Below are 20,286 nucleotides of genomic sequence, written 5' to 3' on the forward strand. Positions count from 1 at the left end.
CTAAGATGTCAAATGGGCATCTCAAACATGACATGTCCAAAACAGACATCTTGATCTTCCCCCTAAACCCATTTTTCTTTCTCCCAGACTTTTCTGTTTTAATAAGCAATGCAACCACCCACCCAGTGCTCAAGCCAAAAATCTAGGACTCATCCTTTATTCCTTTCTATCCTGCTGATAGCATTCCAGTCTTTCAGCAAATCCTGTTGAATCTACCTACACAATATAGAAATACCATATCAACCCAATGATCTGCCCCGGTGTAAACCACCATCATTTCCACCTATACAGTCTCTTAACCTGTCTACCCTCACCTATTCTTGCACCTACTCTCCCAATCCCTTCTCCAAAAGCAGCCAGGTTCGTCTTTTAAACATCAGACCATTACACCTGCCTGGTTAACAACTTTTGCTGGTTCTCCATTTCACTTAGAATAAAATCCAAACTCCGATCCATGCCTTTCAAGCCTCTATATTTAACTGGCCCCTGCATTTACATGGCCCTCATCTCCTACTATTCTTCCCCTGGCTCACTCAGTTTCTGCCACGGCACGTTGGAGCTCCTGCAGTTAGCTGCTCCTTCTGCCTGTGTTGCTTCCATGGATCTTGGTGTGGCCCTCCCTGACTTGAGAATTCATTGAAAATCGCACTCTCAGGCCTGCCTTCCCTGAGCAGCCTATCTAATATAGCCCTGCCGCACCTCCCCCACCCCCATCACTGTCACCTTCCAATCCCTTACACTTCTTTTCATTTCTTCTCAGCACTTGTCTAATTGTGACCGCATTGTCTGTCTCTCCCACTAGGCTCTATGTTATGTACCATTGGTGCAGGAACTTGATTTTGTCCCCTATTCTATCGCACTGCCTGGAGCCTAGGAGGCATTCATTAAATGTTTGTTGAATGAATGATTAATTAATGTTAAAACTGTAATTGTTTCATTGATTTACTCATTTGTTTCCCACATCGCCCCCCGTGAAGACTGGGATCGTGTCCATTTTGTTTACTACAATACCCCCAACCTTTGGACAGGGCTGTAAAAATGACAAGTGCAAAGCGATGTTAAAGGAAGGGGAGGGGCACTAAACTGACTGAAGGGGCTAAGGGAACCTTCACAGATAAAACGACCTCTAAACTGGAAAAGAAACAGGGTAGAAACTAAAAAGACGTAGAAAGACTAGATTGCAAACAGAAGAAATCTCGCGATGTGTTGGGCAGCCAAGATGGCTCTGCCACTTGCCGCCACACTTAATATGGCGACCAGGGAGCGTTCCAGAGGAAATCACGCGAGAGTTGCATCACCGCTACAGTCTGTGAATTGAGCCGGGGGTGTGGAGCAGCCAAGATGGAGCCGGCGGTCGGCAGTCCCGGCCTGCTGATCATGAACAACAAGCAGCCCCAGCCGCCGCCACCTCCGCCGCCCGCCACGGCGCAGCCTCCAACTGGGGCACCGCGGACCGCCGGGAGCCTCGTGCCCGGGGTCAAAGCCCGAGAGTTCAACCGCAACCAGCGCAAAGACTCGGAGGTCAGGAGCTTCGGGGGGCGAGGCTAACACCAGGCAGGCGGCGGCAAGGGTCCGGGCCCGGGGCCACTTTCGGGTCCAGGCTGGGTTTCCCGGAGGGTTCGGCGGGGGAGCTGTCATTTACAGCGAAAGGTGCAGGAAGCAAGGCTGGCACTCCCCGAGGCCGGAGGCGTGAAGGCGGGGTCCCCGCCCAGAGCTTCGCAGACCGGGAGAACCTCCCCGAGCCGGTGTCGGTTCGTTTGCTCCTCTGCGGCCGGGGCTGTGAGCGCGACCTCCGGGTCCCAGCCTCTGGGGAATCCACCCCCTGCCTCAGTTCGGGGTGAAGAGTCAGTGGTCTGCGTGCGCTCCAGAGGGCGGGGCGGCTGTACCCCTAGACCCCCTAGTCATCTCCGGCGTCTGGTCGCGTGGGTTCCGCGGCGGACGGCGTGTGTGGGCAGGGAAGGGACTGGCGAGGGTTGGGAAGGCACCTGGAAGACTGACGGAGCTAATTAGCACTAATAGTATACACTGTGCGCCTCGAGGTTGCGAGCGTAGGAGGGGGAGCAGTCCTGTTCACTCTGACCTTAACCACTGCAGGTTCAGGCCACGGTTTGACAGTGCCCGGTGGTTGGTGTGCCCAGTGCGCCCGATGCTGAACTGTTAAAGATTAGAAATATATATTTAAACATGGGTTAGGGCTCAGCATCCCTCTTCTCTTGCTAGTGGGCTGTTCCTCCCATTCCGGAGACACAGTAGTCTGGAGCTGACTAGTCACCTCACCCCGAGTTAAAGAATTACTCCCACTGCCTCCGTTGTAGAATTCATGAATGAAGACACGCACGTCGTAGCGCTTTAGGGCTTCTTAATCACCTTGTTCCCAGAGCACTTACTGTGAGGTTTTCTTCACCTGAGAGGACACCGAGGCTGAGTAGCGGTCAGGTGCTTATTGATGAGAGGGAATTCCTCATTGTCCCGACATAATGTACCAGGTCATACCAAAGAGTGATGATGCTGTCTTTAGACATGTGAAATCAGTTCCTCTCAAGCTTTTGGGTTTTGTTGGCAAGAGCAAACCTCTGATAAAACATCAAAATTTAGCAAGTTACAATCAGATACATTTTGAGCTTGAAGTGAATTACTTGAAAAAGCAATGAAACTGACGTTTTAGTAGCCCTTGCATGGTGGGCTTATTGCACATCAGTGACGACTTCTTAATAATTTTTCAAGTATGGAGGATTATGAAAGTGGTAGGGGTGAATCCACTTTCATCATGAGAGGAGTCCTAGTTTTAAAATAGTTAAAAAGTTTCCTAAGTGGCCATTAAATGCACTTGCTCTTTCTGCCCTTTAATTTCTATATAGACCCAACACGTGGAAGGTCAGTCAGAGAACACATTTAAGCTGAGAGACCTGCCTAAATCTGTTTTCTTACAGATACTGATGTGGCTCTTTTTTGAGTCATAGCTGAAATCAGTAGGCTGGGAGCATGAGGAATGCCTGCAGGCCAGGGAGGCAGATATTTGGTGAGAGTCCACCGTGTGCTACACAGTTTTGATTAGTCCTTAAAAACCTTCAAGATAGATTTGTGTCATCCTCATTCCATAAATGAAGAAACTGAAGCTCAGGAACTTATGAGAGTGTGCGCTCTGTTGCGTCGAATAAGGCGTAGAGTTCTCCACGTTATTCACTGTTTGTGGTCTTTGTCTTCCCAAGTAGATTGTAATTAAGTTCGAGGACTACCTTTCTCTTCACCTCTTCTCTTTTCCCAGAACAAGGCTTCCAAGATGGTGTGTTCTCAGTACTCACCTATCCCCAGCAGTAAAAAGATTCTCTTTGTCATAGTCTCTCCTGTGTGTGGGAGGGAACCCATTTCTGTTCAGCCGCTGCCTCCTCTGTCAGTTCTCACTGAAATTTGAGAGAAGGGCAGGAAGGCTGAGGGTGTCAATACTCATTTTTTTCTGAGCTATTGATAGCCCACTAGCCAGAAAGAAATGAGGCTTCCAAAATCTTAGCACCATGTGGAATGGTCATTTCACTGCACAGAAAACATGGAAGCTTTAGTGTTCATTCATTCATCCAACAAGTATTTATTTGAGTATAAGCTATTCATTCATTCAGTCAGTCAGTCAGTCATGCCAAGTAGTGTGCTGGGCATTGTGGAATCATTGGTGAGCAAAATGGACAAAACTCCCACTCGTGGGAAACTTGGCAGTCTCATGGAGAGGCAGACACTAAACAGATACACTTGCGCGTATATGATTATGAATTACGATAAGTGCTGTGAAGGAGCAGTGCAAGGTGCTCTGAGAGGGCTTATTAGGGAGACCTGAACTTCCCAGGAGACAAAATACTGTGATACAGCATCAGAAAAGTGGAGGCAAGGACGTCCTGTAACACAACAGTGTCTCTGGAAGCATATGTGTTTGTTCCTTTGGAAAACACAGTGATCTTTTGCATAACTCTCCGTTTCTCAACAGGGCTATTCCGAGTCTCCAGACCTGGAGTTCGAGTATGCTGACACAGACAAGTGGGCTGCAGAGCTCTCAGGTAAAGCACAGGCCTTCGTATTATATGGGGGTGCTTTTTTTCCTTATTGGTCTTTAATAAAATTAGGAGTGAGTGTTATTTTGGAGTTCATTTTTTCCCCCTAGATAGTCCTAGTAGTGATGTGTGTAGGTAAAACATATTAATTATTGGGTTCAAGCCCTTTGTATCTCATAACTTCGGCTTGTCCTTTACTTTTATGAAGCATCTCTGTGTGATCAGCTTACTCGGCTGTGGCCCAATCCCAGTGTGGACATTGATGTTCCTTGGCCATATGCAATCCCCCTGACAGTGGTCTCTCCTAGAACAGGGGTCCTGAGGATTGCCAGCAAGTGTGCCTGCATCTGTGCCCGTCTGTCGCTGCCACTGCTGCTCACGTGTAATATGAAGTCAGCCTGAGCTGATTCTCATGCCTCCATAGCACAGGCCCTATTCTCAAGCCACTTGAGAGACACGCTTTCACAGTGGCGGTCATCCTCTGGCATGGCATGGTGGGGTTGATGCACGTCGGACTGGAAATGCCTGGCTTTATGCCTAACTGGCATCTGGTTATTGGCTGCAAGGGAAGTCAGCATTCTCTCCTTTGTGCACATCAGAGCACTAAGACCCCGTTAGTAATTAGACAGCACAGTCCAGGAGTCACTGTGACTCAGGGACAGAGCTGGGCCTAGAAGCATACCTTTTCTGCTATATGTGACACCTGCTGTAGGACGTGGACATGGAGACGATGACACTTTGTTCTTGACAGAGCTTTACAGCTATACAGAAGGGCCAGAATTCCTGATGAATCGAAAATGCTTTGAGGAGGACTTCCGGATGCACGGTGAGATGATTCCCCCCACTTCGTGGCTCTTTCAGCTTACATCATGAGAGCTCTGCAGGGCTTCTCTTAGTCATCTGAATGACTTAAGTCATCCTGGAGTGGCCTAAGAAACCTGCTGAACCATGATTATTCAAGGCCATATGTGACATTTAGGGTGGGCTTGCAGGTACTCTGGTGGGGCCTTTTCAGAATGTGAGTATTGGGGGGAAAAACCTTTATGCGATTAAAATTGCACACAAAAAAGCAGTGTTTCAGGCTGGAGATTCAGATTCATAGGGCAGCAGTGTGACCTCATCCCTTATATAGAGAGTAATTTATCTTTCTGAGTGTTCTGGTTCTGTGGCAGTCCTGAATTTGATGGGTTAACATGGTGTCCGTCCCACTGTGAGGATTTTTCTGGGCTCCAGTGTAAGTGGTCTCTTGCCCGGCAGTGACAGATAAGAAGTGGACTGAGCTGGACACCAACCAGCACCGCACCCACGCTATGAGGCTCCTGGACGGCTTGGAGGTCACTGCCAGGGAGAAGAGGCTGAAGGTGGCTCGAGCGATCCTCTACATTGCCCAAGGTCTGAGTGGACACCCAGGGACCCCTGGCACCCACTTCAGTGATGCTGCCCAGTCAGATATGGACAGGGGCTCAGTGAGCTGTGCCCTGTGTTTGCAGGCACCTTCGGGGAGTGTAGCTCGGAGGCAGAGGTGCAGTCCTGGATGCGCTACAACATCTTCCTGCTCCTGGAGGTGGGCACGTTCAACGCTTTGGTGGAGCTTCTGAACATGGAAATAGAGTGAGTTCTTCTGAGGGGCTTAAGTAGGGAAAGGGCGGCGGAGGGACAGAGCTTGCAGGACTGGTTTTGAGAGGGTTATATGCGCCACGTGGGGTTCTGTTCTAACCAGCCAGTTTGAATAACGGGAGATGCTCACCCAAACGTTGAACACCAGTGAGGGGCCTCGCGGCCCGCTAACACCAGAGAGCTCGCCAGACACTGCAGCTCCTGCCCAGGCCCACAGTGCCCCTCAGAAAAATAAAAAGCCTTCTTATTTTGAACCTTCAGACTCCATTGTGTTTGCACCACAGGTTTCCCCGCAGCAGGAAGCCAGGCACAAGTCTGACACATGGGCTCAAACAAAGCCTGCTCTAGCCTGTGTCTCCACTAGTCCTTTGCTTGGTGGACAGGTCAGCTGCTGCTCATCTGAGGAAAACACCATCAATAATAAAAGCACTCATTGCGTGTTTATATGTCTCAGGCATTGTTCTAAGGACACTACATGTACTAATTCATGTTAATGAATTAGCTGCTATTACCATCCCCATTTTGCAGATGAGGAAACTATGGCACCGAGAAGTTGAGTGCCCAGGGGCACATAACTAGTAAGTGTTAGAGCCAAGATTCAAACCTTGGCAGTCTGGTCTTGGGCTTGAGTCCTTACCCACTGGGTCCTGTGGGTTCTTCTGCAATCTAAGCGCATAGCATAGGGTTTTATCCCCCTGTTGGGCGGCACTTGTCGGGGGAGCCACTTCTCTTCCTTCCTGGGTGAAGGCACTGACTCTCGCATCTCTCCTGCAGCAACAGTGCTGCCTGCAGCAGTGCGGTGAGGAAGCCGGCCATCTCCCTGGCTGATAGCACGGACCTGAGGTGAGGCGAGCAGCAATCCCGGACTCCCTGAGCTCTAGCTGGAGAACGAGGGCAGGGCAGGGCATGGGCGGGCACCTTTGGGTTTCCTCGCTGTGTGTGCTCACCCTCTAATTTGCAGGCGTGATGGACTCAGTGTGATCGGTAGGCCCTACTGAGGGCTCTCCCTAGGTGGGGCCCTGGGTTGAGACTCCCAACGGAAATCCAGGGTGAAGATGCTTAACAGAGCCACAGTGAAATGTGGCCTCCTGCCCACACTGCTGCTGGGAAACTCGGTGGAGTGGCATTTTGTATTTGGACAAAGCACATGAGGTGGCTCCTTCTGCTTCTGCCTTTCCGTGCACAGCTTGATGCCTGTCTGTGTGGGGTTAGTCCTGACAACTTCATGACGTTTCCTGGCTGTGCCGGAAGTAATAGCAACTGCTAAAGAACAAGAACACCTTCCCATTTTTGTAAGGATTAGAATCTGACTCTTTTTGTGAATTTGGAAGTTTTCAGATAGATACTGGTGGTGTTCCCCACTGTAGTTACGGTCCCTGGCCATCGCCCTGCTTGCTCCTGATTTCCCCTCCATCATGGTAAACACTTCCTTGCTCTCACCTTGATCATCCACTGCTTTGTCTGATCCAACACGGGCTTCCATAGCTCACGCCTGCCTCTGTGTTTTTCTCATTCCGGGAAGCTCAGGGTAGTAAATGCTTTTGGCCATTCTTGTTCATATCCATCCATTCAGCAGCCACTTATTAAGCACCTGCTTTGAGCAAGCACTTTGCTAGAAACGGAAGACAATCTGGTCCCAACCTTAGCACCAGAGACAGAGAAGGAAGCACCCACCACAAGGTGCTCTGTGGGACTCTTTTTAGTTTTTTCTACATTACAGCCCTCCCCCCCAGCCAGCCTTGGTGCGCAGGCCTTTCTCGTGTCGTGTGGGATGTGAGGAAGCCAGGGGGTGCTCCCTTGACCCCCCATCCTGCTTCATTATAGCTGGCTTTTGCCGCCAGGGTCTTGCTAAACATCATGTACCTGATTGTGGAGACCGTTCACCAGGAATGTGAGGGTGATAAGGCCGAATGGAGGACAATGCGACAGACCTTCAGGGCTGAGCTGGGTAGGACTCTGGGGATCCTGGCTCAAGGCCCTGCCTGGGAATTGAGGCTGGAGGGCTTTGGGAGGGTCCTGTTCCTGCCTGTGGCCCTAATACCTTTGTGTACTCCAGGTTCCCCTCTGTACAACAGCGAGCCATTTGCCATCATGCTATTTGGGATGGTGACCAAATTTTGCAGCGGCCATGCCCCTCACTTCCCCATGAAGAAGGTTCTCTTGCTGCTCTGGAAGACAGTATTGGTGAGTGCGTCCTTGAAGGGGAATTCCCGTGCTAGGGGACAGGGCAGGAGGGAGAGTTTTCACTGTATATCCTTTTGAGTATTGAATTATATGAATATATAACTGCTTTGGTTAAAAAAAAAGTTCTGAAAGAAGATTCCTGAAAGGTGATGGCAAAAAAAGTGTCACTTTGGCCTCACTGCAGCCAAAGAGGACTTGGCCTTTGAATCAGAATAGATTGTTGGCTCCCTGGTTCCTGGAAGCTGTTTTCTGCAGTCATAGGACACGTCTCTCCAGGCAAGCTGCTCTTGAACCTGGAGTTTGCAAAGTGATTTGAGGCAAAATTAGAGCTGGTGTAATTGGGGCCCCCTCAGTCAGATGTCACTTGAAAGAAGAAAGAGTGAGCCCTGTGCCTACATTTTCCTCAGGGTATGGTGTGAAAGCTGACACCTTCTCTAGCTAGTGAAGGGGTGGGTCCAGGAGAGTGGGCTGGCTAGCACCCTTGGCTTGGGAGCCACTGTCAGCAGCCAGGCCCAGGCCAAACCAGGAGCCTTTCCCTCCAGGAGGAGCGACCTGGGAAGACAGCAGAGCTGGGGTCTGGACTCCTGCTCTTCCTGGGACTCACCTTCCCCTCTTTCAGAATGGGCCAGCTCTGCGGAGCCAGGGCTCAGTGAGGTTAGGCCTCTTTAGAGTGCTCTACACATTTGACGTTGGCCAGATAAGCCTGTTGATTCCCCACGAAGCCTCACTGAAGCCAGAGAGGAAAGCCGAATTGCTCAGAAACAGTGAAACTGAACAGCCTAAAGTTGCTGAACACTGCTGAGGTTTTGCTTCTAGGGGGATGTTTAGATGAAGGTGGGTTTTTTGTTTGTTTGTTTGTTTTTTAACTTGAACATCCAACAGTGTATTCCCAATGTGACTTTGAAAGACTGGCATGTACAGCTTTTGAAGCATTTGAGTCTCACCTACTTTTCTAGGAACTTGAAGGGTTAAGCTCTTCAGATGGCCTTTGTCTCACTCGAGGAGTCTGTTGTACACACAGAGCTAGGTGTGCCTCTGCACTAGGCTCGGTCAGCCTGCGCATCTCCACTCCTTGCCCCCTGTGCTCCTCTCCCATGCTGATGTCGCTCGTTTCTCCTGGGGGTGTATTCATTCCCTTGTTGGGAGGTTGTGTGGGTCTCTAAAGATATGGGTTACGGTGTCCCAGATGCTTTTGAGCTTGACACAGACAGGGACCCGCTTACGGACATGTCGTCCCGGCTCTACGCCTGTCTGTGACACAGTGCACACTGGGCGGCTTTGAGGAGCTGCAGAGCATGAAGGCCGAGAAGCGTGCCATGCTGGGCCTCCCCCCGCTGCCTGAGGACAGCATCAAAGTCATCCGCAACATGAGGGCCGCCTCTCCCCCAGCATCTGCCTCTGACCTGATTGAGCAGCAGCAGAAACGGGGCCGTCGGGAGCACAAGGTGAGGGCGACAAGGTCCCTACGACTCCTGAGAGTTCTCAAGGGGCACGGGTGCAGTGGCATAGTCACTGGATGAGCCCCAGGTCGTTGGACGGTTGTTGAACTCTCCCCTGATCAGCAAGTCAGAATGAATGCCTTTAGGGCAGGGACACTGTGTCCCCAGCCCAGGGCCCAGTTTATAGTGGGCACTCAGAATGTGGCACTTGTGAGGGACTTGGGCAAGGACTGATTTGTCACTTGGGCCCAACGTTGACTTCCTCTCAGGTTTTTCCACTGCTCCTGGCTCTCTTCCTACCACCTTTCTGTGTGATCACTTCTTTAGCCTCCATGCCCCTTTTTTTTTTTTTTTTTTCATGCCCCTTTTTATCTAGTTCGTCAGTTGGCACTTGTCTGCTCTCCTGTCCCTCTGCTCTCAGGCTCTGATAAAGCAGGACAACTTGGATGCCTTCAACGAGCGGGATCCCTACAAGGCTGATGACTCTCGAGAGGAGGAAGAGGAGAATGATGACGACAGCAGTCTGGAGGGGGAGACATTCCCCCTTGAGCGGGATGAGGTGATGCCTCCCCCACTGCAGCACCCCCAGACTGAAAGGCTTACCTGCCCAAAGGGGCTCCCGTGGGCTCCCAAGGTCAGGTGAGTCTCAGACCTCCGCAACACTCTGTGCTCCTGAAACCAGTGTTGTCACATCCCCACGCCTGGCACCGGGCCTGAGTTGTCACGTGAGGTCCTATGCAGGGCTATGCTGGCCTTGGCTCTGCGATGAGCCTCTCTTAAAGTGCCCAGTGCTGGCCCTGGGGGTGTCAGGGTGCTGGCCTTGCACAGAGAGGCCCTTATATGGCTCTTGAGTCAGTAACGTGGGTTAGCTCTTGGTTGGACATGATACTAGTGAAAGGGAGCGGGAAAAAATTAAAACAAGGACATTTAAGTGAACCCATCTCCACCCACCCTGGGGTTGTATATGATTTTTTTTGCGGTACGCGGGCCTCTCACTGCCGTGGCCTCTCCCGTTGCGGAGCACAGGCTCCGGACGCGCAGGCTCAGCGGCCATGGCTCACAGGCCCAGCCGCTTCGCGGCATGTGGGATCTTCCCGGACCAGGGCACGAACCCGTGTCCCCTGCATCGGCAGGCGGACTCTCAACCACTGCGCCACCAGGGAAGCCCTGTATATGATTTTTGACAGAAAATTATAGATTAAGGAAGAATTTCTTTAGAACCATAATTAAGATGTTTGAGATATATGTGCGTGAATCAGTGGATGTTAAGGTTCCTGGATGTATATAAATGGTATCTGTTTGAAAGGGCACCAACTTAAGAAATAGATGAACATGTGAAAAGATATAGGGGTCATTTTCTTGATCCAGGCTAAAGCCCCAGTTTTCAGTGATCTGTGATGGGAATACAAAACAAGTCATCAGAAAATGCAAGCTAGCCTGATTGTCTGAGACAGGACAGTATGACTCATATGAAAAAATCAGTAGCTTACAGCTCTAATTGTAAAAATTGTGAATATCTGAGAAATTCTGTTGTGACAAACTTGTTATTAATATCTGAATAAAGTGTGCTTTTAAGTTTGATGTATCACCTTAATCTTATGAATAAACTAGTTACACATTTTTAGATTATTGATCCAACAGCATTATGAAGGCCTTAAAATAGTCTGAAGATTTCAGTTCTTTGTTTTTTTATTTTCTTTTTTCCAAAAAGAAAAACAATTGTGGGAGACTTTTTCTTTTGGCTTCACAGTTTCTGGACATTCTGTGTTTTGTTAACCATGATGCCTTGAGATAACATTTAAGAAAGCTGCAGTCTTTTCCTTTGGCAGAGAGAAAGACATCGAGGTGTTCCTCGAGTCCAGCCGCAGCAAGTTCATAGGTTACACTCTGGGCAGGTGAGTGTGATCCGAGTTCCTTTTAAAGAAAGGTAGTGGGGTCACCCTCCCAGCCTTTGGTGTGTGGGGACCCAGGCCTAACACAGGGCCTCTGTTATTCTCCAGTGACACAAACACAGTGGTGGGGCTGCCCAGGCCAATCCACGAAAGCATCAAGACTCTGAAGCAGGTAGGTGGCTTTGGGTGAGCTTTTGGCCTAGGTTGGTCCCAAGTGAGTAAAGTGAGACCAGCCCTTTGGGAGAAGCCTTTTTAGACTTCTGTCTGCCTGAAGGAACTGGGGGTGGAGGAATAGGTGGACAGTGGCGGCATCCTTTAAAACAGTTTTTCATGCGTTTTACTTATTTTAACTGAGCTTTTGTTTTGGGCACTTACTGGGGGTTCATGAAAGATTATATTACCTGACAGTTGGGTTTTAAGGGGCATAGTAAGTAGCCTGCCTTTTCCTTGCCCAAGTTCTAAGGCAGTTGAGTTAGGGGAGTAGGCAGAGGGAGACTGAAATGCCAGCTTTATTGCCCATGGAGTGATTGGAGAATGAGGCATGAGAACACAACAACAGTAGGTGTCCGGATACCTCACTTCCAGAGTTAGGCAGACTCGCCTGCCCAGACCAGGCAGTGCTAGAACCCTGCTGAGCCTGGTCAAGGAGCAGAAGAGTTTACAGGCTTTTCTTTTTTCTGAAGAGAGAAGAGAAAGAGGGGCTGAGACTGTCCTGTTCCTCCTCCCGTACTGGCCAGCCCGGGAGGGGAGGAGTGAGTGTGGGGGGAGGGGCGGGGAGGGGCCAGGAGTGCTCTGTGCACTCGTGTCGCTCCACCTGGGAGGAAGCAGCACGAGTGGGGAAGAGGTGTGGCCCCTAATAGCATGTCTGGAATGTAAATGTTTATATGTTTTTGAAATTTGTGGTACCAAGTGGGCTTCATGCAGGGGCTTTCTGAGCATTTGAGTCCTTGATTCTGAGCACTTGGGTGCTTGATTCTGCTTTTGTTTTCCTCCTGTCGTTGTCACTATCTGCAAAACCCCTTTTCTTCTTTAATTTGCTTTTTTCCTGATCTATTGTGTGCTTTTTTACACGGGTTTTAAGAGGTAGGTGCCCACTTAGAAAAATATTTCAGGTTTGGGATTTTAGTTCGGGATCTGTATGGTGACTTAGCGCTCTTTGAGAAGATGGTGTTTGAGGAAAATTGTGTGGGGTCTTTGCCAGGTGTGGGCATGTGGCCAGAGAATGAGGGGTGTTTTCCCCGGCGCCTCGTTCCCTCTCTCTCCAGCACAAGTACACGTCGATTGCAGAGGTCCAGGCGCAGATGGAGGAGGAGTACCTTCGCTCTCCTCTCTCAGGGGTGAGTTGGAGGCCTTCCTCAGTCCGTAGGATCCCAGCTGTTCCCAGCACTGTGCTGGGCCTAGACCGCAAAATGCCCCAGGCCTGCCCTCAAAAAGCTCCCAGTCTGGCTCCCGCTTCAGGGCTGGCGAGTGGCAGGTCCAGGGCTTAAGAGCACAGACTCTGGGCCAGCCACCTTCCTCTGAATCCATTTAGTGGGTAGCGACCTAGGCAAGGTACTGGCTCTCCTTCCGCTTTCGTTTCCTAGCCTGTTAAATGGGAATGACAATAGTACCTTCTCCATAGAGTTGTAGTAAGGATTAAATGTGTTTTTACAAGTAAAGTGTCTGGCATGTTGTATCATTCAAGGTTTGCTATCATTATCATCATTTACATCCATACTTACAGATTCTCCTCCAGCCAGCCAGCAAGCTGGCTCAGGAGAACATCGTCAGGACCGGGCTTTGTATTTGTACCTATTACCCATTTTGTTGAAAGGGAGAAGAGGAAGTCGAGCAAGTCCCTGCAGAAACCCTCTACCAAGGCTTGCTCCCCAGCCTGCCGCAGTACATGGTGAGTGCACTTCTCCTGAGTGTTCTACCTGCCATGGGGTCCCCTCCCGACAACACTGGCCTTGAGAGCATGCCCGCCAGTGTCCTTTAACCCCTCCTCCTGCTGCCTGAGCACCTCCAGAAGAACCACCTCTCAGGGCCTAGTGATGCCCCTGGCCCCTCTCATCCACACCGTCTGAACAGTCTGCTCCTCCCCAGATTGCGCTGCTGAAGATCCTGCTGGCCGCAGCTCCCACCTCAAAGGCCAAAACGGACTCAATCAACATCCTAGCAGATGTCCTGCCTGAGGAGATGCCGTGAGTATCAAGTCTTGAGTATTGAGTGTGTATGGTTCCTATGAATGGAGCAGGTCAGGGGCAGAAGGGTAGTGGGGAAAGGGGAAGTGTTTGCCTTTTGGTCCCACTGTTTGCTAGGTTGTTTGTTGTTGTCATTCTTTGTTTTTGTTGTTGCTGCCGCTGTTGTTGTTTTGGCCCAGCTTCTCTGCAGATTAAGTTTAGGGTATTCCTGGCTCAGAAGAAAGAAAACGTACTGGGTGAAATATTCAGTTTTACTGCTTGGGGAGGTGCCTGGATTCTAGTGTAGACTCTGCCGCTGAGTGCATATCTGAGTGCATTGGTGAAAGTCACTTCCTCCTCTGTAAAGTGAAGCGGACTGTGTTTGACATTTCCCCAAAGGCTCCTTTGAAAGCTATGTGATTGGGACATCCAGGACGTACAGTTTTAGCTTCTGGACAAAAATCAGCCAACAGCTGGACCTGAGCTGGGTGCAGATTCTTTCCTATTTGCCAGTGAACTGGCATGCAGAATATTTTTGAATGTCTCAGGGTGATAGTAAAATCCTTAGGGGTTCTTCCTCCCTGGGGCACTGACCTCATCTTTTTGATGTGAGAGTACGAACTGAGATCACTTTGTGCTTTGAGAAGGACCTGGGCACTTGATCTCCTGCCTGCCTACCAGTACCACCCAGCTCTGAGGCCAGTTCCCTGGTGGGTGGACCCCTTGCATCTGGTGGTGACGGCCAAGTGAGGGAGGAGGCAGCGTTGGCTAACACCAAAGGGAATGTCATGGAGCACCAGGCCGTCGTGATGGTCCTTGGGAAAAAGCCTCCACAGTCAAATATTGATCTCCTCTTATAAAGATTTATAGTGAGAGCTCCTAAATTTGTAAGAAACTGATTTAAGTAAATGCTTCCTAAATTTATCTGACTCCAAAACCCCCTTTCCCCATAATACGAAACATCTCAGTATACTGGTATTCCACAGAACACTCTGAGGAGCACAGGTTCATATGGTGGCAGAAGCTTAGGGGAGATCTTGAGATGAGAAGTTCACTTTTGGAGGAAAAGCAAAGAAATAGGCTAAGAATGTGTTTGGGGCATCACAAGGAAGAAATCAATTATGCAGAGCTAGATTGCTTGCTAGGTGGGTGGGTGGAGCTGGGCGTAACCTCTGAGACGTCCGTAGGGTGGGGGTGAGGTGGGAGCTTCGCCCAGAGAAAGCTCAGGAATCCCATCTCTCCTGGGACCACCAGAGAGGAGGGTGCTGCACCTGCCGGGGGCCCACCCGGGTGATTGTGCTTCTAGCACCACAGTGTTGCAGAGCATGAAGCTGGGAGTGGATGTGAACCGCCACAAAGAGGTCATTGTTAAGGCCATTTCTGCGGTCCTGCTGCTGCTGCTCAAGCACTTTAAGTTGAACCACGTCTACCAGGTACCTGCAACCCCTTCCTTCTGTCCCCTGGGCCAGGGCCTCAGGCAGTGCTGCTCCTCTAGCCCCAAAGAACAGAGGCCTTGGCCTTCAAACCTCCTTGAGCTCTGCATGGATGTTCTAAGACACAGTCCTCCAGCCAAGGCCTTTTATCACTGGAGGAAGGAGGGTGAGGTCCCACGGGCATGCTTATATTTTTTCCTGTTGCTTGCAGTTTGAGTATATGGCACAGCACCTGGTGTTTGCCAACTGCATCCCTTTGATCCTGAAATTCTTCAATCAAAACATTATGTCTTACATCACTGCCAAGAACAGGTGATAAGGACCAGGGATCAGGAAGGGGTGGGTATGGCCAGATGGCAGGGCTCCCAGCTGGTCTCTCCCACTGAGTCCATTCAGCGCCCACAAGCCAGTGCTCTGCCAGGCGTCAGGACCCAAAGATGAATGAGACATGGTGCCTGCCTAGAGAGAACGCCAGTTTGTCAAACCTGAGTCTAGCTAGTCTAGTGACAGGTGACTCAGTCTGTCTTTGCCTGGATGGCAGGGTTCTCATCCTGGGCTCCAATACCGCCCTCACTGCCCTTCTGTGCCCTTTTTTTTTTTTTTTTCGAGGGGACTGGCTGGGCGCTTGCTCTCAAAGGAGTTTGGCCCCGTGCACTATAGTGTCTTGTCCCCACCCCGTCACCTGGCGCCAGCTGTACTTGACGTTGACGGCTCATCAGCGTGATAACACCACAAGCTGAGCTGCTGGCCAGACACAGTCTCCAGTGGCGGCTTGGCATAAATTAATTGCCTTGAGAAGTCCGCCCCCCGCTCCAGATTTATTGCTGTGAGGGATAATGTGCTCTTTCCACCCCTTACAAGATTACGAGCTTGTCTCTGGCTACAGAGGGATCTTACAAGTTCACTCGTAGCAGGTATTTCCCCGTCTTAGAGCTGGGGAAAGTGGGGTGGTGCGGACAAGGTCGATTACTGCTTCTGCTCCCACAAGTGAGGGAGGGAGGCCAGGAGCCAGCGGCTGCTCCTCCAGACCCCAGCCCTCGCTCAGGGCGGGTGCCTGGGCTCTCTTGCCCTGTGCAGCATCTCTGTCCTAGACTACCCTCAGTGCGTGGTGCACGAGCTGCCGGAGCTGACTGCCGAGAGTCTGGTGAGTAACTAGCCTCTTCCCCGGCGGTCCCTTTGGCGTGAGGGTTGTGGTGGAGAGCCTGCCTCCCCCTCACAGGGGTAGAGGTTCTTCATAGGTGCGGTCACTGTTAAGCGCCTGGCTTTTGAAGCACCGTAATTGCATAGAAGGGCTGAGGGGCGGGCCTTGCAGAGTGGGAAGATTTGGATTTAGGGCTTATTTCCGAAGTGTGGTCTTCAGGTGCTGCCGACCCAGAGCTCACCTGGTCGAGTTGTTTCCCTCTCCCCACACTGGAACTCTCTGGGGCCACAGCCCCCAATATCATGCTCCATGTTTCCTGCAGGAAAATTCTAGGGAGCACCCCTTACCCTCTGCCAGCTTCTGGGATGGACGTCCCCCTGGGCTGAGGGGAGGAGAGGGTTCCCGGTACACGTGTGGAGAGACTGAGCAGTGCTGACGTCACAGATGGGCGGGCCTTGGAAACTGGAGCACCTGCAGCTGTGCAAGAGATGATTGTTCCTGGGTTTTCCCTGTAGGAAGCAGGTGACAATAACCAGTTTTGCTGGAGGAACCTCTTTTCCTGTATTAATCTGCTTCGGATCTTGAACAAGCTGACAAAATGGAAGCATTCGAGGACGATGGTGAGTCAGCGCAGTCAGCAGGCATGAATCTTGGAGCTCAAAGCAGCGTGCCACCTGCTGTCCGGGTCCCTTCACGTTAGAGGGCAGGGGTCCCCACCTAACTTTCCTATAGCCACATCCTTGCACTTTAAGGGCTGATCTCTGGTGCCTTGATGAGTTGAACTGGAAGCTGGAAGAGGCTCAGTCATGTGCTGAAACAAATCTACATGTATAGAAGGAATTTTCTGTATCCTCTTAATCTCTGCTGGTTCTCCACCAAGGTTCTGAGAGTCTCCTTAACCCTGAGTCTGGATACCTTTGGGGTGGGGAGGTCCGTGAATCCTCTGAAATTGTGTATATGTGCACATAGGGATATTTCTGGTGAAGGAATTCATAGCTTTCTTCAGATTCCAGAATGACCCATAATTAGGATGACCAACCATCCAGCTTTGCCTGGGACTTTCCTGGTTTTAGCAGTGGAGGTGTCCCAAGTCCCAGGAAACCCTTCAGTCTGGGGAAAAGTGCAACAGTTGGTCACCCTGCCCCTAACCCCAGAAGGGATAGCAGCGTGGTGGTGGTGCAGGCATTTATTTCTGCCCTCAACACGGGCCTCCCTTTTAACCCTTCCCAGATGCTGGTGGTGTTCAAGTCAGCCCCCATCTTGAAGCGGGCCCTGAAGGTGAAACAGGCCATGCTGCAGCTCTACGTGCTGAAGCTGCTCAAGGCGCAGACCAAGTATCTGGGGCGGCAGTGGCGAAAGAGCAACATGAAGACGATGTCTGCCATCTACCAGAAGGTGCGGCATCGGCTGAACGACGACTGGGCTTACGGCAATGGTGAGGCTCCCCACGAGGCGAGGCGAGGCGGGGCGGGGGTGGAGGGGCGCGGGGAGGTGACAGCTTTCCCTCTAAGCTTCCCTGAGTAACCTGGAAGAGCCCAGCTCCTGCTTCTGTAGCATCAGGATGGGAGCCCTGGGAAGGACTTGGAGAAGCTGCCAGGCTTGGCATCTGTGATCATACCCATTCCTCTCTGTGCCTCCCCTTTCCTTTTCCAGAAATGGTCACAAGACTTTCTCTGTCCTCTCGTCCTCTCTCCCCCCTGCAGCTGCCGTGGTTCTGGTCACTGAAATTCTCACAGCTCCTGATGGATTCCCTGCCTGTTCCTTTCTCGCCATCAGTGCCTCAGACTTTGCTCTAGTGATCTTTTGAAAATACAGATCTAGTGGTGGTACCTCCCTGAGTAAAATCCTTCATTGGCTTCTGATTTCCCTAAGAATTAGTGCCAAACTCTTAACGTATTTAAGGCCCACACTTTGTCCCTCCGTGTCCTCATCTAATCTGTTCCAGCTTCCCCTCAGCCTAGCTTCCATCACACCTGTAGGGCTCTGGGCACAGTCAGTGCACATTGGCCATGCTTTCTCCCAGTTTGTACTCTCTCCCGGCAGCGTACCTCCCTGTACCCCCTAATTGTTCTGTATCTGCGTGTGTTCCTCCCCTCCCCACCTTGGCCTCCCTGGCAGAGTGGGTCTTCCCGGTGTTGCTGAGCATGCTCCCCGCACCCTTACAGTTCCTGGCCGCATGGCTGCATCTGTACTCCCAGCGCCCTGAATCTGTGCAGAGCCAAGGTGGCCACAGCACCTGGTCAGGGAGCCGAGAGAACAAGCAGAGGAGGGGACCTGCAGGCTCCTGCCTCTGATCCCAGAGAGCCAGGGAGAGCGTGACTTCGAGAGAGGCACGTTGTACCCCTGGCTTTCCCTCACTGGGTCCACATAAACTGCAGTGTAGCCTCTTTCTCCGTAGCTCTGGCTTTTCGCCTTCGACCTGACTTACCTGTGTGTCTAGGAAAGAAGTCCTGTCAGTTTTGCCGAGGATGGGGCTCGGAGGTTTCCCGCTCCTGGTTGACAGTCAACATTCCAAGCCCGGGCTGGCGTGGCCCTAAGCTGCAGTGAACCCAGGGGAGCTGCCGCAAGGGCTTGGCTCCTAACCGTGGCTTCCTGCTTTGTCCTAGACCTTGACGCCCGGCCTTGGGACTTCCAGGCAGAGGAATGTGCCCTCCGCGCCAACATCGAGCGCTTCAACGCCCGGCGGTACGACCGGGTCCACAGCAACCCCGACTTCCTGCCTGTGGACAACTGCCTGCAAAGTGTCCTGGGCCAGCGGGTGGACCTCCCTGAGGACTTCCAGATGAACTACGACCTCTGGTTAGAAAGGGAGGTCTTCTCCAAGCCCATTTCCTGGGAGGAGCTGCTGCAGTGAGGCTCCAGGGCAAGAGACTGAAAATGAAAGAAGGGGTGATCTCCAGGTACCCCAGGGGCTGTCCTGGTTCCTTGCTGCAGTGCTCCCATCCCCCTGCAGGTGGCAGCACAGCCCCACTGTGCCCTTCCCAGCCAGTGCTGGGTTGGCTGGGGAGTCTGCATCTGACCTCTCATTGATTCCCAGCGTCCTGCTCGGGAGTGGTCATCTCTCTGCTTGGGATCCTCTCTTCCTTCACTCCTCCGCGCCCTCCTCTCTTGGACATAGTTGGTTGCAGCTCATTTGTCATTCCACCCAAGGCTGGGAAAACCTGGGATGGGCTGGGAACCCGCTGCATCTGAATTTCAGGGGCCATGCTGACTCTTCCTGAGACACACAAATCCTTGGCATGTCAGCTTGCCAAAGAGGAGGGCTTAGGATTAGAGCCAGGCCAGAAAGTCAGAGTCTTGGTTTTGCTTTGGGGGCTTTCTGATGTCATTCCAGCCTCTTGCTGAGTTTCATCTAGAAGCAATTGCAGAGGCTCCTGCAGCGGCCTCAGCAGTGTGGTTTCGGACGGGGTTGGGACAGGAAGAGAAGCTTCCCTTAACCAGAGGTGCCATTTTTTTTTTTCTTGGTGTGCAAGGGTCTGTAAATATATATGAATCTGTGTGTGTTCTCTTGTGTCATATTGGGGTTTTTAATGTGTTTGTGTATTCTGTTTACATTAAAAGGAAGCAAAAACAATGCCCATTGCCTTGTCTGCAGGAAATATGGCCCCTGAATATCTCCTCCAGGTCTAGAAAGAGAGTTTTCTCGCCAGCATTGATAGGTCACCCCCTTGTCCCTGCCAAGCTGCCCACCTTTCTCATCTGAGGGGGAAGGGGAGGGGGAGTTGGCACTTATCCCAAGTGTTCTTTCCACATCAGTCTGGTTTCGCTCCAGGGCTCCCAGCCCCAGGGCTCTGGGTTGTTGGAGCCGTAAGTTGTCTGCACCCCTGGGTTAGAGGTATTACAGTAGGCGCCCCAGGTTTCTCTGGATCACACCCCTGAGCTGGACTCAGCCAAACCAATTTCAGTATTAGGGAGGGAGGGGCCAGGTCAGAGAGGGGGTCGACTGTGCTGGACCCTCACTGGGGTAGATGGGAACTGAGAGGAAGCTTAAGTGCCCAGAGCCCGGGGAAGCAGACCATCAGGAGTCCCGGGAAAGGGAGTGTCGGGAGGCCCAGGAGCCCGCGTGGCTGAGGGAGAAGCAAACACCTTTGTGGTTGGTGTCAGTTTGAGGCTTCTGGAGCCTGCGTCCGGCCTTCAGATCCCTGGACGTGTCTGCCTCCGCCTTGCTCGATCTTGACGCTCTGCTTCTGAGGATCTTACCATTCTGATGCTGAGAAAAGGAGTGTTCCCTTTTAGGAATTGCTTCAAGTTCCCTTATCTTACCTGTAGGCCACCTGTAGGGGGTTTTAAGTCTCCAAGGGGTCTTGACTAACAAAAGAAACGTATTCTGGGGGAAATCTCCCCTTTGTTGGCTCTTCCGTTCAGTACGTGTCCACCGAGC

General features: G+C 51.5%; 1 protein-coding gene across 2 annotated transcripts; it reads left to right on the forward strand.

Moving 5' to 3' along the window:
• The first annotated feature begins 1,317 nt into the window (after nucleotides 1-1,317).
• On the forward strand, nucleotides 1,318-19,480 carry STRIP1 (striatin interacting protein 1). 2 transcript variants are annotated; one of them, XM_032645086.1, is made up of 21 exons: nucleotides 1,318-1,521; nucleotides 3,974-4,043; nucleotides 4,789-4,863; nucleotides 5,295-5,429; nucleotides 5,528-5,648; nucleotides 6,429-6,497; nucleotides 7,496-7,602; nucleotides 7,711-7,838; nucleotides 9,101-9,283; nucleotides 9,699-9,916; nucleotides 11,107-11,172; nucleotides 11,278-11,341; nucleotides 12,435-12,506; nucleotides 12,983-13,057; nucleotides 13,255-13,352; nucleotides 14,638-14,764; nucleotides 14,976-15,076; nucleotides 15,842-15,908; nucleotides 16,421-16,525; nucleotides 17,136-17,340; nucleotides 18,512-19,479. In XM_032645086.1, the coding sequence occupies exons 1-21, from the start codon at nucleotides 1,342-1,344 to the stop codon at nucleotides 18,757-18,759; spliced, it is 2,514 nt and encodes an 837-aa protein (XP_032500977.1). In that variant the 5' UTR covers nucleotides 1,318-1,341; the 3' UTR covers nucleotides 18,760-19,479. The 2 variants fall into 2 exon arrangements, with proteins under 2 accessions (XP_032500977.1, XP_032500966.1); XM_032645075.1 differs by having other exon boundaries at nucleotides 1,326-1,521; nucleotides 4,750-4,863; nucleotides 18,512-19,480.
• Nucleotides 19,481-20,286: the final 806 nt, after the last annotated feature.

Source organism: Phocoena sinus, chromosome 1 (genome assembly GCF_008692025.1).
Source record: "Phocoena sinus isolate mPhoSin1 chromosome 1, mPhoSin1.pri, whole genome shotgun sequence".
Lineage (NCBI taxonomy): Eukaryota > Metazoa > Chordata > Mammalia > Artiodactyla > Phocoenidae > Phocoena > Phocoena sinus.